Below are 18,601 nucleotides of genomic sequence, written 5' to 3' on the forward strand. Positions count from 1 at the left end.
TTTTTATGCCTTTTTTTTTATTTTTTTACAGGAAATACTTGTTATATTACCTTGTATTTTTTTTACAATAAAAATAAAAAAATGTTGTATTATATTTTTTATCTTTATCTTGAAAAACCTTTTATTTTTTATTTTTTCTAATTTTTTACAACAGTATTTTCTGCCTTTGTTTATTTTTGTTGTCAAAAAAATTTTTTATGCCTTTTGTTTTATTTTTTTGCAATAAATACTTTTTATATTACCATGTATTTTTTTTACAAGAAAAATAAAAAAATGTTGTATTATATTTGTTATCTTTATCTTGAAAAGCTTTTTATTTTTTATTTTTTAAGATTTTTTTACAACAAGAAAAGCTTTTTATTTTTTCTATTTTATTTCAAGCTTTTTATTCATTATCTTGAAAAGTTTTTTATGTTTTAGGGGGGTTCGAACTCAAAACGCCCACCTAAAATTTAAAGTTGTCAGCCAACACCACCACATCGTCTAATGTGATTCATTAGCTTCTATAATATAATACATATTCAATCATATTGCTTTAATGGTTTTTTGTGGGAATTATCCCACATCGAAAGATGAGTGACCCTTTGTTCTCTATAAAATGTTGTGTACTAGTCCATCAGCTGCGCGTGGAGAAAAAAGAGGGGGGCATACGAGTGAGGTGAATTAGCACGTGTGTGAATAATTTTTAGGTGCCACGCCTCACGTGAGGTTGCCATGTAAATGATTTTTACGTGCCATGCCTCACGTGAGGCTACCACGTGTCACTCTCGATGAGACTCGCGATTCACTATTGGGAATCGCCCGGTTCTCTCTGGATACTAGGCGATTCCCGATTTTTTCGTGGAATCGGCTCGGTCTCTGACGATTCCCGAGTCGTAGTGAATCATGAGTCTCACTCGGTTCTCTCTGGACACGGGCGATTCTCGATTTTTTTGTAGAGTCGGCTCGATATCAGACGATTCCCGAGTAGAACCGGGCGAGTCCGGCTCGACTTAGAGAGTTTTTAAACACTGGTTAAGGCCCTCTTTAGCTTCATTATGAAGTAACATTTTGAGTTGATTCGAGCCTGTTGGCCAGAACTCTGAGCCTAAGCCAACATTATTTAATTCCCTGCCCAGCCTGACCGAACGCTTTTTTGTTTTATAATGAATTTTTCAAAACTATCTAATTTACCTAGACAAGTGGGGTCCCACATCAACGGGTTGACTCACTTAGCCTAGAAGTAGGGTTGGGCCTAACTCGGGTACCCTTTTGCCTCGTTTGGGTTGGGCTTGGGCAAGGTTCTATTGCACTTGAACTAACTTTGTGATTTATAAATATAAAAGTATATAAAGAGACCATTTACTTTAGATACAAAATAGTTACAATCACCATTGTCTCTTAAATTTCAAATTGGGTCGTTGTAAAAGTATCTTAATGCACTTGAACTAATTTTGGCCCGGCCCATTACAACCCTTACTTATGAGTCATTGTGTGATGGGGTAATTTAGAAATGGAAAAGTATATATCAAAGAGATTATCTACTTTTGATAGAAGGTTTCAAATTAGTAGTTGATTGACTAAACTCAAAATAATAAATAATAAATAATAAAAAAAAAATCTTGAACTTTATAATGCTCCCAAAGCTATCCATTTTGACAGCTAACAATTAGGAATAATTTTACCAAAGATAAATGGTCTCTTAGTATACAATCCTTTTAGAAATTCAAAGTTTGTTTACTAATCGAGCTGTGACTTCCTATTAAAATGTCATATTGAAGTGAGTTTTGTTTTGTTGGAAATGTTTTAATTTGATATGTAATATGACCAATTTTGAACATAAATTGAGGGAGTTTTAAGGTTTTGGTATATAGGGTACCAACTGCAAATTTCATATTGGGTTTAATGGGACTAATTTCAAAGGGAATTTTATCTAAATCAAGTAATCAACTCTAATACTCATAGATGAATTTCTAATAATTTTAGGGGTGAAATCCTTGCACATTTGCAACACATGCTACATGTGGCATAATATGCGTAGTATGGACGGCTAGAATGGAATAATGTAATTTTTTCAATATTGACCCATAAAGTGATTATGGACTATTCAAAATAAATCTTATGGGGTTATAATGTTTTCTAGGTTTTGATTCTTAGTTTTAGATCTTTAAAATATTTGAAATTTAATCATTCAAGGGTGATGTCTACAAAAGGGGCGGGGAGTAAAAATGGTTGTAAATATGTGACAATCTTTTTATAACAGATTAAGACACATGATACAAGTTTCCCAATTCAGTTTATATAATAAAGAAGATATAAATAATATACAATAGTATCAAAATAATAAGAGCAATAGATGTTATTTAAAAAAGAAGAAGTTATTTTTCATAAAAAGATGAAATAACAAACTTCTGAAATATTAACCTCATATTTGACTCCTTATGTTTTTTCAGTTATTTCCATTGTTTTCCCCTTTTTTTTTCCCCCAATTTTTCACTCAATTGTCCTTAACTTTGTCCTTCATGCAAAACTAAGCTATAAGACCATGTTTGATGCGCATAAGCATTTCATAATGCATGATTTTACACAGTTTGGTTTCAAGATACTGACCACTGTATATACTTGGCAAACTACAAAAATTGTGACTATATCCGTGACATCTTGACGTAACATAATTATTGTATTTGGTATTTGGGTGATTTGATGGTCAAAAGTGATAATTCCATCCAATATTTAAAAAACAAAATAGTAAGGTGGATCACCCACCCATGGATATCTTGTTCAATCCTCAAATCGTCAATCCAGAATGGTCTAATCCAGAATGGTCTAGATCAGTGATCTAGATAAATATTAAAAAAAAAAAAAGAACTTTTACGTGTTTAAACAAACCATTTACTTTTGATACAAAAAAATCACAATCATTATTAACCATTGGATTTAAAATCTAACAGTTAAGGGTGTGTTATTAACTGAGTACAAAGTCCAAAATATATTTTTTCGAATATTGTAATATATTTTGATTTGTTGAATTTTGCATCCAACCGCTAAAGCTGATTGTGACTCTTTGTGCCAAAAGTAAATTGACTTATAATATACAATGTGTAGATGGTTAAAGTGGCTAATATCCACAATCGCGAAGATCAAATCCTCCCTTTTACTTCTCAGACTTGAGATATTAATTAACGTGCACATATAGTTTTAATGTAATAAATGATATAAAAATTATATTATCTTTAAACACTGATTTAGCTCAAAAACTCGCGATTCCTTATCTTGATCAGCAATTTTGAAATACCAAGGTAGGGAGAGATGTTTTCGGTCACTACCATGCACGATAGCGAGGGGAGAAGAGCCAAAAACAAAAAGTTATAGGATTGGTTATTAATGTTATAGAAAGCAAAATAAGAAATGAAGTGTGGACTGCTCAAATTACTTTGTTTTTTAAGTTTAAAATTTTAATGCTAATACAAATATTTTCAACTTTGAAACCACATTTTTCGAAACTATTTAAAGATAGGCTCTAATTTAATTGCTTATAACCTAGGCTCTATACAAACCGCACCCTTTATTTAACTCAATTACGTTAAAGACTTTCACCGGCCATTCTCGACAAGAGTCCCCTCTGTTAAAGGATAAAAAAGCAAAAGGCGCCGAAAATCGCGGGAAAGTGGGGCCGCATTCGAATAGAAGTCCAACTGCCTTGGGCAACCCCAATTCACCTTCCATTCTTTGCCCGGATCCACCATCGGACGTCTGAGATATCGCCATCTCCTTCGCCAACGGGTCCAAAGCTCTTGTACACCTTCCTCTCCCTCCCTTCCCTGTCCATCTCTGCAATGAAATCACTCTCCCCTGGAATTCTAGGGTCTTATCTCTTTGCAATCGTAAGGCTTTCCTGAAACTTTTGCGTTTTATCGATTGATTTTCTGAGTATTTAAGGGTTTCTGGCAACCCCAAATCTTTGTTTGAGAAGATCTGTTTCACATTGGCTTCTCAATCTCATTTATTTCTCATGAAATTAGGGTTTCTCTGTATAATGCATATGGGGTTCTTATAGAGTTCTAGTTCTTTAGCTTCAAAGCCTTTTTTTTTTAAAAAAAATATTATTTGGTGGGTATAATGTTGTCTTGGAAAGAGAAGGTTACGCAGAGGTTATCTCGTCTTTTTGCTGATTCACCTTCCTCTTCTCACATTGCCAAGGATTCATCTACTGTTCGACCTCAACCTCAGGTACTAATCTGGAAATTTGTCCTTTTTTTAAAAAAAATTTGTTAGTTTAAAGTTGCTCATTTAATTTTTGTTCTTGGCTTCTTCTTTTGTAATTTAATATTGGTTGATATTATCATACTATCTGTCAGATCCATCAAGCTGCAAACTTTTTGCTGCGTCGCTAAAAAGTTGGAATTTTGCAGTTGATTGTGGCCTGAAGTTTTAATAATTAATACTCTTTTCTTTTTATGGCTAAGAGTGGAAATGGACCTAGACCAGACCCAGGACCCGAGGGGGTAGATTCGATCTGGGTCTGGGTATGGGTCCAAAAATTGGACCCGCCGGGTCCGTCTGGGTCCAAATCTTGGACCCGAACACTATTCGGGTCTTGGTCCGGTAATATTTTTTGGGTCCCAATGTATGAAATATATTTAAATATAGTTAAATACATAGATATTTTAATTTTTGGGTCGGGCGGGTCCCATATAATTTTTCAGGTCCGGGGCCGGACCCCCCGGTCCGTTGTCACCCCTATTAATAGATATCTGTATCTTATTTTCTTTTGATGAACATCTGTTACATTGTTCTATTTTCATTTCTGTTAAATTGGGTCTGGATTCTTTATGCTAAATTAATGTGAGAGTTGATGCAATTAATATTCTTTTCTTTTTCTTTTGATATTTTCCTTTTAGTTTCATTCTTAATTTAATTTTTGCGATTTTTGGATGTTGTTTTATTTCTGATATTGGTGGGATACATATAATTCGAGAATCGCTTCTTAAGTTGATTCTTGGTTCTTTCATTCTTTGGGTCACAGAGGTTGTACTTACACCCAATTGAGCATTTTATTTTATTTAGTTTCATGCTCTTTTTTATGTTATTAGATGGTCTACCTTCAAAATTATCAGTGGTAGATTACAAATTCTTTTACTTGGGAGATTAAATTTCATATGCTGAATGTTTTTAGTCTTGCCTACATGCCTTGCTAACTCCCAGTATTATCAACAACACTAATCCTTGCTTTCATTCTAGTTGCTAGGTTTTTGGCATGGCATTATTTTATGTTCCACTTGAATTATCAAGTCAAGTTTTAATTTGAACTTCCTTAAAAATACATGGATTATATTATTGCATTTGAACAATTGTTAAAAGTTCTACCTTTTTTTTTCCCTATTGGAATGAGCATCTGTGATGTTACAGTATGTTGTTGGAAGGATGAAAAATCCCCTTTGTTATTTATCTCATGTGTTAATTATGGACTTCAAATGTTCTTCCTTCACGTTTGATGATAGGCAACAATCGGATGATGTTGAATGTGCAGATTGTTCCATTGAACAGAGAAGATTTGAATGGTTGCGGGACAACTACATTCTCTTCACTTCTTATTTCACTTCTTCCTAATGTAAGCTCTAGCTTGAATGAGCAAAGCCCAAAACGATCTCCTCAACCTGTGATAACATCATCACGTATTCAGCCAAACATTAGTGGGACATGGAGGGAAAGCCGAGAAGCTAACGCATATGCAGATAGAAGCCTATACTGCAGCTTGAAGGATGAAAGTGAATATGACAGTGAAGAGAAGTTGAATACTGATGAAGAAAAGGGACAGGAACCTTTTACTAAACTTGAAGCAACATCTAATCCATGCAACCTAACAACATTCCAGCCTGATATCATGGAAGAATCATCATTTTTATCCCCAGATATGCTTGAATTTTTGCAGTCATCAGTTCCTAATATAGTCAGGGGTTGCCGATGGGTGTTGCTATATAGGTAAAGTAGTGTGAAATAAACATCTATTGTTAATACAGTGAGTTTAATTTTCTGTTTATGTATTTTCGAATTTGATATAGCTTTTTCTTGTTTAATATGAAGGGCAGTACTTTGAAACATGGGATATCTCTTCGTACTCTACTACGTAACAGTGCCAATCTTCCAGGCCCATGCATATTGGTAAGATCATGCTACAGAGGAAATAGGAAGGCTTATTCCTTTTTGTTGAAATAATTGAATCTGTAATGTTTTGTGCACTATAGATAAATAATATTATTTAAACTTTTTGTAATCCAACGGGAAACTGGCTATATTTTGCTTGAATTAGGCAACAAATAGGCAGATGTCCTTGGCAAATGAAAATTCCATTAAAATTCAATGATGGTTCCTATAAACTCTGGCTTATAATTATGAAATAGGATATCTAATAAATCTTGTAAATGGTGAAAGATAAAAAGTAAGTAAAATATGAGTAAAGTGCCTTCTAAGAACAAATTTATATGTTATGATAGGAAAAACTAGAAAATTTCAATCCAAGATATGAACTAAATTTGTAACCAAAACGCAGCACAACCAGAGAGGATGAAGAAGAAAGGGTCTAGACTATAGAAGCTATTGGCGATCGAGGAATGATTATTCTTGTGTGGTGCATGATAATTATACGATGCTATTGCTACCTGTGTTACTGAAGAGTACTTGAATATGCATATGCATATTGTTAATTAAATCCATGTCTCATTCATGTACACATTCCCAATCTGCATGGCATAGTCAGTAGTCCTTCCTGCATTTAATCATTTGTATTATTGTATAAAACATTAAAAAAGAAGTGCACTCTTTTATGCTAGCATGTGTCTTATAGATTGTTCTTTTGGTTTAGGGACAGGTGATGCCACCAATATTTTAGTTGATACATTGTAGATCTGCAATGTTTTTTTTTCTTTCCCTAGTTTCTTGAATTATCTAAGGGATGGGTAGTGTTATGTCGGACACTAGGGTTTGAAAAGCTTTGAAACTTACATATATATATATATATGTTTGCAAAATTTATGGTATGGTTTATGTGTAGTTGGTGTGTTTTCATTCGCTTCCATCATTGACATATCTTATCTGATTAGTTAGTTAGGATACCACTAGAAATCTAAAAAATTACTTTGTACAAGGAATACTCATTTGCCCACCAAGATGTCTATTCCTTGAAGCACAAATGGTTGAAGCATTCTGAAATTAAACTATGGATGTCAACAATTTTTGGAACTTAGATTAATCAGTGAACTGGCAAGTCCTAGCGATTCCTCCAAAGTGTGTTTAACAGAAACTAAAGGAAGAAGAATGGATTCCAATGGATCAAATTCAGATAACTTGTTTCATTTACATTCACACATAGACAGACTCAAAACACATAAATTTGGCTGCAGCTAACTCACATTACTAAGAAGATTGCAGTATGCAACTACGCAATGTTTACAGTAGAGGAAGAAGACGCTTAATGCCAAGTTAACCTAGTGTTATGAAGATGGCTGATGCAGATCGAGAGATGGATGGATTCTTTATTTTTATTTTTCTCAATTTTTAGGGGTCTTAATTAATTAATTAAATATTTATTTTGGGTGTATTTGTTTTTATCTTTATTTTTATTAGGGTTAATTGTTAGAAAAAGGATTACTCTAGGATTCTTTGGGTTAGCTTGATAAGTCTATTTCATTATGAGTCCAATTTTGTTGAGTTGTTTTAGGAAGATGAAGCAATTCCGTTTCCTTTTAGTAAGTTTTAGTTGAGTTGGTATCCTCTTTTTTTAAATTAGCTCTTTCCTTATCTTTTGGATAAGGACATAGTTCACGTGATATGGAAACCACCTATTAGGATTAACGTTGAATTGGTGGACTTCATTTGTTGTAGGGAGTTTTAGAAAACAAGTTGGAAGTGTATAAAAAGCAAGCACGTACAAAGTATTAGGGGATGAATTTTGTTGAATGAAAAGATACTTTTAGCGTGTTAGAGAGAGAAAGATCCTTTGCATGCTTTTTTTTCTTCCCTTAACTCTTGTGGGGTGTGTTGGAGATCTTGGATCCCCACGTTTGTACCTTCTTCTTGCTGATTTCTTCTTAGATTTTTGTTTGTCTCTTTAGATCACAGCTGTATTTGCCGGTTGTTAGTTCCGGTGAATTTTCAGCTGCGTCAATGGCTTAGTGCTCCTTCGCGAATTTTTTCTCTCTGAACTTCCAAGCGCCAGGAAAAAAGTCCCCTTCCAGTGTGTGAGAGTGCTTTTATGGTTTCTGTGAAGTGTTGGTTGTTGTGATTAACACCTCTTAAACATTGGGTGATCTTGAGCTGTCCATCTTCCAATATGACAGTTCTTGATGTTTGAGGAATGATATAGATGATATTGAAGTTTATCCAATTCAAACCTAGTTCATTGAATTCAAGTCTGTACTGTCTTTTGTTTCGCCACGATCCGGCGACTTCTTGATCTGAAGCTTTGTGCTTGAATCGCTTTGAAACTGTTGTTCTTTTGATCTAGATCCTTTTATAGGATGAAAGATTACATGTTGATGTTCATTCTGACCAAAATTCAGGTTGTTTTGAGTTGGCTTTTGTCAAATTCCTCTCTTGAAGTTACACTGTGGTATTGTGGTTGATGGATCTGCAATCCATCAACCATGATCCTTGTGTTTGTAAGATTTCCTCGTCATGCACATATTCCAAGATCCTTATTTCACTAATAACCATAAGATCCTCCATGCTTATCCCCAAACCATGTTGGTTTAAAGATGATACACATGAATTTCCTATTCTCAAAAAGATAAAGGTGAATTTCCTATAACAGCCCTACTGCAAATGCCTCGGTTGGATTTCGGGCTGTTAATTCATTAGGGGAGCTCATTCCTTATCCAGCTTATGCTGCGAAGCAGGTCAAGGGTATGCGCTGATAAGCTCTAGAAACTGTTGGAACCTTTAGTGCCCATTTCCTTTCTTCGGAACTGCTTCCCTCCTTTTTTTGGGGGGAACTTGAGTGGCCCCGTTACCCTTGGGGGTAGCTTCGGATAGGTTTGTAGACTAGCCTAGTTAGGTCTATAAAATGATGGTAGCTTAGAGTTGGTTTGAGAACCTATGAATTATTAGTCATAGAACATTATTCCCGTCAGACTTAGACCTACAATATTGGCACTTTCGTTTTTCCATGAAAAAAAATCAAGGTAGATTGCATGAGAAAGGCTTCAAGGCTTATTCTCTTCAAATTTCCCAGCAATTGGATCGAGAAGCAACATGTATCCAGTTGGTTGCCGATGAGTCCAAAAAGGGGAACCGCTATCAAGACATGATATCTAGTAAATTCAGCTCACATGAGTACAAAACTCTTTCTGGAGCATAATCAGGGTTAACATAATCCATAGAAATAAAATCATGAAGTATGGATAAAAATTGAAGGAAGGCTCTATTTTCACTGCAATGTTCTAACACCAAGTCTCCGAGATAGCGGTGAAGTCTGAAACTTAATTGATCATTGGTCCAAAAGCCTTAGGGATAACCTCAAATAACCAAGAAATCATATGGATAAGTATTAACCTTAACATTTGAACCTCTATCAGCCAATCTTGCTTCGCCCTACAACTAGTGGAGATGACGACTAATAAGATTGACGACAGGAGAACACCTTGCTATTGCTCGCCTTCGGAATAGACTAATTGCTAGCCTTTGGACTAAAAGCTAGGAAGAACTACCTTTCGAAAAGATATGACTACTAACACCTATGTCACTCCTGTAGGTCCGTTAAGTTGAGTGTAAGGAACCAGGGGCATGACTGAGACAGCTTTAGTGTTGTTGTTGTTATGTTAGTCGTATTCCCCCCCCCCCCTCCCCATTGGGGCTTAGGGGGGACGAACGCTTGCTGCTTTAGTGGAAAGAGAAATATCCCTTACCTCTCTTTTGAAATAGATAGGACTTACCTTATAAATATCGTTTTCTTGAGGTAAGATGACATTGTATGTAATATAAGTATCAAAATTTACAACTTCACAAATAATTGTTCATTTTCTTTATCACTTCCAAATTTTCTATTGGTTATATTTCAAATAGTTGTTATGAACCAATTTAGTGTCGTCCTCTTGACTTCTTGCCAAAATGCCTTCCTTGACCTCCTGTTTCTTACCTGATTGGGTATTGTATGATCTTTGAACTGCCAAATTGCTGACCCTTAAAAAGGGAAGAGGCACAGGTCCTTGATTATGAATGAAAATGAAAAGGGAGGAGAATGGGATATTGGGATGATTTCCAGAAACCCAAAAAGAAGTTTTTTGTAATGTCAATAGGCTTAGGCTTAATTCATATGTTTATTTGACAATAGAAAGTATTGTGAGGCTATAATGCAGTATGCTGAAGCCCTCTAGGTTACTGGTTGCCCAATCTAAGGAGCACTTTATATGCTTTTTGGCATATAAGCAAACACCTGTCATTAACAGTTAAGAGTTAGGATCTATTTTGTCATATTTTTACGATAGTTTACCGCATAATCGTGTTTGTTTGTTAAGTAGATGACAGTTTTGTACTTGTTTACAAACTCATAATTATGGATTTTGACTCCGATGAAAAAACAAAAAACCACATAACTGATGGATAAATTAATATCTGTATGCACATGCATATATCCATTTGTATGTTTTCCTTTATCATTGTTATGGTGGCTTTGTGCCTTCTAGGTGGCTGGAGACATGCAAGGTGCTGTATTTGGTGGTTTGTTGAATAGCCCTTTGAAACCTACAACCAAAAGAAAATATCAAGTAAGCTTTTGTGGGTCTGTTGATGTGTATTTTGTTTTTAAATACTGCCCATGTTAAACAGAACTGCTAATTGTTTTCTATGAGAACAATTATTAGTCCTTTATGGCCATTTTGATATGAAGAAAGCTTCTTCCGACTAAATTTAGTTCCCTATGTACTGCATGTGCCGAAATCTCTAAGTTTTTCTACTTTTGTTTCGATGAACACATATTAGACTAAGCTTTTTATTCATGCTGCATTTTAATCTTGAGCGACCTATGTTAACACATTCAAAAAAATCTTAAGCGACCTGGCTTTTTAGTTGACCTACGAATAAGAAAATTACTATTTATATTTATTAGATGACTGCTGTGAAAGTACGTATACTGCATCTGCCCAAATCTCCATGTTTTTCTACTTTTATTTTGATAATAAACGCATATTATACTAAGCTTTTTATTCATGCTACATTGTAATCTTAAGCGGCCTGACTTTTTTGTTGACCTGCGAGTAAGAAAACGACTACTTGTATATATTAGATGGCTACTGTGAAAGTATGTACCTAGGAGTAATTTCCAAGCATGTGATAGTTATGAGTTTTCTTTTTTTCTTTGGAATTGAACCCAATGAATACTTTATGAATAAATAAGTGCAAGAACAATGTAGAATAACCTGCCAAGAAAAAAAGAAAATGCTTTCTAATTCATGAAATCAGTGTTGGAAATTTTTGACAAAATATCTGCTTTCTACAGAATTTTTACTTGTTGGATACATTTCCAGAATTTCTTTTAGCTATAGTCCAAATGCAGCCTTTTTTGTACTTTTCTTTTTGTGAGTGGTGTTGGTTTTTCGCTGTCATTCTTGTGGCTTTGGAAATGAGGGGGCCAATATACCAATTAGCTAATGGTCAATTGGTGTTTGGCAGAAGAATTGGGGCATTTGGCAAGAACATATTGATGAAAGTACTTTTACATGTCTCATGTTTCTGTCCTCTTTGTAAATGATTTTATTGTCTATAAGAATGGAAAATTGAAATAATAGTGATTCAATAAGTATAAGAAATAATACATCTCTGCCTTCCAAAAGAATGATGTTTGATCTTCTTTCTAATTTTGCTATTACAATGCCAGTAAAGTGAAGAAAATATCATGTTTTCTACTTACTGTACTTTTTAAGAAAAAGATAATGAAGTACTAGCAGTTTTTGAAGGATAAACTTATTCTTCTAGTGGCAGGATTGTTTTCAAGTTTAAATTATTGGCATTCTTATAGTTTTCAATGGTCTTAGGGCATCTACAAATGATTCCTGCTTTACATTGCTGTGAGAACTTCCCACATAGCCATTTATGTAAGGTTGCTTCTTCCATTTTATTGTGCAGCATGCTATTCTTGTGCTCCTGATCTTTATTTCTTCGTTCTTTATTTGACAGGGAAATAGTGAAACATTTGTATTCACAACAATATATGGTAATCCAAGACTCTTTAGGGCTACAGGTGAATTTTAAGGTGCAACTTTTCTGTTTTATTCTTTTTATACATTGAATAATTGTTGAGTATTTAAATTCTTATTCGGATCGCTGTACTTGTATGCTTTTTATTGACTGTAATGGAATTGCATGAGGCACTTAGTTTTCAGTGACTCAAGTGCAAAAAGCCACTCAGACCCAGCAGGGTGCCAATTCCGGTTCGAAAACCTCAGCTCTCACCCGAGTCTGGGCTCTACTGTGTTACTTTTGCAGATACTGATCTGAGTCAGACTGGCTGAGTCGGTCTCAGGAGCCTAGCAAGTCGTAGCCTGAGTCCGTGTTTTTTAACATTCTTGTGGGCTTGGGAGCCAAGCGAGTCGAAGCCCAAACCCTGTTTTTTTAACATTGGCGCTAAGTTTTTCATAAGCTCAAATTGTCTTGGAGAACTAGGTCTGTGCTGCTTCTAGTATGTGTTCTGTTTGCTTTTTAATTAATTCACTTGAAATAATGTGAAGAAGAGGGAGAAAAGGGAAGTTGATAAGGTTGGGATAGGAGGTCGGTGTCTTGTTATGTCAGATACTTAAAAACACTTTTAATTTATCTATGCGGCTTCACATTCTACTAGTTAATCTTGAGCCTCTTTATACAAGAATATACCATAACATTTGTGTAGTCATATCCTAGAAAAATCTTGAACCTCTTTATACAAGGTCATACCATAACATGTGTGTAGTTATATCCTAGAAAAGAACAACCATTGACATATTGAAAAGCTTGTCATTTTTCAAAAAATGGAAGTTATTGCACTCTCTTGGGTTTTGAAAATATCTATTAATGTACATTTTCTAATTTTCTTGCTATCATTGCAATTTTGCTAACCATTTAACATCTATTTATTTACTTTATCTTTTTGACATTTTTTATTCTTATGCTAGCTTCTTACATTTGAAATATCTCATATTCCTATCTGACTTAAACAGAAAATGAAAACTCCCCTAAATATTGGCATCACCCACATGGAGCACATTAATGACATTTAATGCTCCATGTGTGTGATGTCACACACCATGTGGATGATGTCATACCCTTCCTAATGACCAAAAATACCCTTACTAAAAAAATATTTTATTACAAAACAAAGGTATATAAGTGTCCAAAACTTGATGAGTACAATTATAAAGTGCTTTGTGCGAGCACCCTAACATAACTCTCTCTCTCTCTCTCTCTCTCTCTCTATATATATATATATATATATATATATATATATATGGAAGATACTACAAAATGGCTATAGGTGAAAATGAACAGTGATTTCGCCTACCCTCATCATCATCCAAACTTCATCGCACGGTCACAGTTGTTTAGTAGAGTTTCAATTTTCATTTTTTTTACTAATTGGAATGATTTGAAAATTTGAGCGTGTGTACATCTTAGTGAGGCACACCTAATAAAAATATGAAAAAATATAATTCGCAAAATATAAATTGACCGAAATACCCACGTAAATTTTTTGGGGGTATTTTGGTCAATTTATATTTTGTGAATTATTTTTTTTATATTTTTATTAGGTGTGCCTCACTAAGATGTACGCACGCTCCAAATTTCAAGTAATTTGAATTTGTAGAAAAAAAATGAAACACTACTGGACAACTGTGACCATGCAATGAAGTTTGGATGGTGATGACGGTAGGCGAAATCAATGTTCATTTTCGCCTATAGGCGTTGGAAAGAGTTATATATATATATATATATATATATATATATATATATATAATCTTCATGAAAGAATGAACTTTTAAAAGTCTCACACCCTAGATTACCTTGTAAAACCAAATCCCAAGCATGGAATTATTTTACTAGATAGTGACCTTATCCTGAATCCAATGATTTTCTATTAACATATTGCTCACATAACTCTATGCACTACTTAATCAGGCAATTGATGAACCTTATGACACATTCATAGGAACCTCAATCTTATAAGTACAATTTGAAAATTATATATATCTAGGATGCTACTTTGATTGGGTTTTTATATTTGGGGAATGATGGAAATGCTATTTAGAGCAGCAGGGTGATGGTCTGTTCTCTCTCACTGAAATGCTAGCTTACTCCTAGAGTACAACTTGGTGCATACAAAATCTCTGATATGATGGTGGATCATATTTTCCCTCATCATCATCTCTCATTGGATAGTGAATCAATTTTCTGACATCAAATTATGGATTTTCCCTCGTCAACTCGTATATAAATCTTTCATCAATTGATATCGTGGTTGCCTATTAGACAAAAAGAAAAGGCAATATTTTCAAGTTGTTCAATTGCATAATCCAGCCATCTCTAATTAATCAGCTAGTGTCTACACGCATCAATCACAAGTTCACAACTTTTGATCCATAATATATAGATGCACTTACTGATTGAGTAAAAAAATAATGCTTCTGCTTGTAGTACTTATATCTAGAAAAAGAGTAAACTTTTTAATTTGGTTCTTTGTTGAAATGTAAGATTTTCCCCACACTTGCTATTGTGTATGTATTACTTTTTCTTGGTTTCCAATGTGTGTGTATTAAATTTGACTTGATGGATTGGATTTGATATTCTACATCATCGTCATCATCATTATTATCAGAGCTTTTTCCCAATTAGTTGGGGTCGGCTACATAAATCTTGTTCTACCATTATGTTCTATCAAGGGCCATACCCTCAGTGAGACCATAAGTCCCCTTATTTTTTTTAACTACTTTCATCCATATCCTTTTGGGCCTTCCCTATGAGTTTTTAGAGCCTTCCACTTGAACCAAATCATACTTCCTAATCGGTGTTGTATTGAGTCTGTGCTGCACATGATCAACCCACCTAAGTCTACTTTTTCTCATCTTGTTTCTTATTAGAGCCACCCCGAAGTTCTCTCGAATATATTCATTATGAGTTCTATACTTGCTGGTTTCTACTCCTATTGTTACTAAACTTGCATTCATATATTCTGTCTTAGTCCCGGCTAATCGTAAAACCTTTAGATTTTAGAGCATCCCTCTAAAGTTCAAACTTTGCATTGATGCCACTTTTAGGATCATCGATCAGAACTATGTCATCCACGAACAACATATACAACGTTACTGCATTTTGTAGATGCCTAGCTAACTCATCCATAACTAAAATAAAGAGATATGGGTTCAACGCTGATCCCTGATGTACGCCTATTGTCACTAAAAACTCACTTGTCTCTTCACTAATTTTCTGCACACACTAGTTAGCACTCCCTTGTACATATCTTTCATCATGTCAATATAGCATCTGAAAACTTCTTTCTTTTCCAACACCCACCAAATTAAATCTCTAGGTACCTTATCGTAAGCTTTCTCTAAATCAATAAAGACCATGTGGAGGTCTTTTCCCTTCTCCTTAAACTTCTTAATTAGTTGTATGAGTAGGTAAAAAGCCTCAATTGTTGACCGCATTGGCATAAATTGAATTGATTTTTTGATAGACTCGTTTCATGCCTTATTCGCTGCTCAATCACTCTCTCCCATAGTTTTATAGTATGGCTCATAAGTTTGATCCCTCAGTAGCTTGCACAATTTTGTATGTCTCATTTGCTCTTGTAAATAAGTACCACAATACTTTTCTTTCGTTTGTCTGGCATTTTCTTTGTTCTCAACACTTTGTTGAATAACTTGGTCAACCAGCGTATGCCAATTTTCCCATGCACTTCCAAACTTCTATAGGGATGCCATTTGGTCTTAAAGCCTTTCCTTACTTCATCCTCCTCAAGGTTTCATTCACTTCAGATATCCTAATCCTGCGAACTTCTGTCCTCCTTTATGCCTAAAGTTCCTCCTAGCGCTGCATTCCCATTGTATTCGTCATTTAACAATTTTTGAAAATAAATTCTCCACATTTCGTTGACCATGTCATCCTTCACCAAGACCTTCTAATCCTCATGCTTAATGCATTTAATATAGACTAAATCCCTACACTTCCTCTCTCTTAATGCATTTTATTTGATATTCTACTTCCCATATCAAAACTATGGTGAAATGGGTTGATACTGAAGTTACTTAAATAATTTTCAAGAAAGACTGAAGGTCTAAATGCTTACCGTAGATCACCTTGTGAACCAAATCCAAAGAACAAGATCACTTACTATAGATCCAACACTTGCAGCATAGCTAATGACCCTATCTTGAATCCAATGATTTTTCTATCAACATATTTTTTCACATAACTCTATGCACTACACTTTCTTTAACCAGGCAATTGATGAACCTTATGATACAGTCATAGGATCAATTTATCGAGGGTAAGGCCACCAGGATAAGGCCACCTTGATAGGGAATTTTATGTTTGGGGAAAGATGGTAATGATATATTTGGAGTAGTGGGGTTATTGTCTGTTCCCTCACTGAAAATGCTGGCTTACTCTCTGATTTGATGGTGGATCATATTTTCCCTCATCATCATCTCTCGTTTGATGGTGAATCAACTTTTCTGACATCAAATATGAAATTTTCTCTCATCAACTTATGCATGGATCTTTTATTAATTGATGCTGTGGTTGCCCATCAGACAAAACAAAAGGTTATATTTTCAAGGTGGTTCAATTCCATAATCTCCCTTCATACCAATAAGGCCCTCTAATGAATCCACTAGTGTTATACACACATCGATCCATAAAATTTAAATGCACTTGTTGTTTTGAGTCAAAAGATATTTAAATATTAAATCAAGCAAAGTAGTCAATTTACCAATTTGGTTCTTTGTTGAAATACATGATTTTCCCCACACGGTTGTGAGCAAGTTATTTTTTCTGGGTTTCCAATGTGTATGTATTAAATTTGACTTGATGGATTAGATTTGATATTCTACTTCATCTCTCTCTCTCTCTCCACATAAGAATGTAAAGAGAGAAACAACTATTAATGTTGCTTTGCAATTTTAGATGGCACCAGTGATGATGTGTGCTTGATTAGGTGCAAACAGATATTACTACATGTGCATGAACGACTTGTTGGCATTTGGAGGTGGAGGCAACTTTGCACTGCGTTTGGATGGAGATTTGTGAGTCCCTTCTTTTGTCTTGATTTATAAACAAAGTTTTTTTTTTTTGCTGACAATGTTACATAGAAATGAACTTGAGACGTTGTGCTATGAAAACCCAGCCTCTACTGTCTTGACCCCAAGCCCGATGTTTCTGCTTTGTTGTGATATTGATAAATTTCTCCGCAGTATTTTATGAAAAAATGTTACATTAGATATGGAAAAGGAAAGAGTTGTAGTTTCTAGTATAATACTTAAGGTGAAGCATGCGACCAAGGAATAGTGCCTTTTTGAATGTCATTACATTTAGTTTAGGAGATGACAATGTCTTGTTCACTAGCTTCAGCAGGCTTACACTTAAAATAGAAAGGAAAATAAAAACAGAAACTAACTTTTACCAGCTCTTGCAAAAAGGTTGCAAGGTACCAGTGGACCTTGCGAGACATTTGGGAACTTATGCTTAGCACGTAGCAAGGAATTCGAGCTGAAACATGTTGAGGTACAGCTTTCAGTTTTGAGCAATCATGATCTTCTTATTCTTTTAGTCCCTTTTTCTCAATTTGCTTATATATATTACGATGTCTGATACATAAAGGCCTTTTTTTATAAGAGTAATTTCTTTTTTTTCACTATTTATGAATTTTTTATTTTTAAAACTCCTGACAATATTATGAAAATCAATGCAGTTTTGTAGTTTCACTGAACTTTGTGTTCTTGTTGATGGATATTTGCAGTTGTGGGGGTTTACACATTCAATGAGATATCATCCCCAGTGATTGGATGTTGCCAACACTGATTTTTTTATTTTTATTGGTGTTTCCAACACTATGATTTATCTAAATAATTTATCAGTATTATAGCTATAATTTATATTGTGAGTGTATTATTTTTTGGACACTCTTGGGGTTTATTAGAATGAGAAATTTTCTTGAGAATTTGTGCCCAGGACTCAAGCGGTGTCTCTTGACCGCTCTCGATACTACAGTGTGTTAGAATGACAATTTGAAATTATACTTGGGGCTTGTTTGAATGTACTCGTTATTATTGATAATCCGTTGTTTCAATAAAATTAATCTTGATAATGAATTATCTGTTGTTTGGTTCTATATAACTTACCTGAGATAAATTTATTTGTAGTCTTACATACAAGTTTTATCTTTTTGAAAAATTGTTTTTGTTTGACAAGAGTACTTACTTTTCATTAACTAAATAGGAAGTACAAAACATTTCTCAAAATATACAGATGACACAATCAAAAGAATCCAACAATGCACCTCTCTTTGCCAGACCATCAATAGTTCCATTCGCTTCTCTATGCATAATGCAAGCTTACTAGCTAAGACGTTGGTAGGTCCATAACCTTCAACCACAAGGATCGA

At 34.5% G+C, this 18,601-nt stretch overlaps 1 protein-coding gene across 15 annotated transcripts; it reads left to right on the plus strand.

Annotated features, from left to right (window-relative positions):
- Nucleotides 1–3,632: 3,632 nt before the first annotated feature.
- LOC18444229 (TLD-domain containing nucleolar protein) lies at nucleotides 3,633–18,308 on the plus strand. Of its 15 annotated transcripts, none has more exons than XM_020673493.2 (9): nucleotides 3,633–3,863; nucleotides 4,180–4,209; nucleotides 5,510–5,961; nucleotides 6,069–6,141; nucleotides 10,659–10,739; nucleotides 12,148–12,211; nucleotides 17,156–17,243; nucleotides 17,637–17,721; nucleotides 17,957–18,308. In XM_020673493.2, exons 1-9 carry the CDS (start codon nucleotides 3,816–3,818, stop codon nucleotides 17,996–17,998), a joined length of 963 nt encoding a protein of 320 aa, XP_020529152.1. In that variant the 5' UTR covers nucleotides 3,633–3,815; the 3' UTR covers nucleotides 17,999–18,308. The 15 variants fall into 15 exon arrangements, 7 of the variants coding, with proteins under 7 accessions (XP_020529152.1, XP_020529153.1, XP_020529154.1 ...); XR_016058862.1 differs by having other exon boundaries at nucleotides 3,648–3,863; nucleotides 6,064–6,141; nucleotides 12,148–12,223; XR_016058860.1 differs by lacking the exon at nucleotides 3,633–3,863 and having other exon boundaries at nucleotides 3,965–4,209; nucleotides 6,064–6,141.
- Nucleotides 18,309–18,601: the final 293 nt, after the last annotated feature.

This window comes from Amborella trichopoda, chromosome 7 (assembly GCF_054954075.1).
Source record: "Amborella trichopoda isolate Santa Cruz 75 chromosome 7, AtrichopodaSantaCruz75HAP2 v2.0, whole genome shotgun sequence".
Taxonomy (NCBI): domain Eukaryota; kingdom Viridiplantae; phylum Streptophyta; class Magnoliopsida; order Amborellales; family Amborellaceae; genus Amborella; species Amborella trichopoda.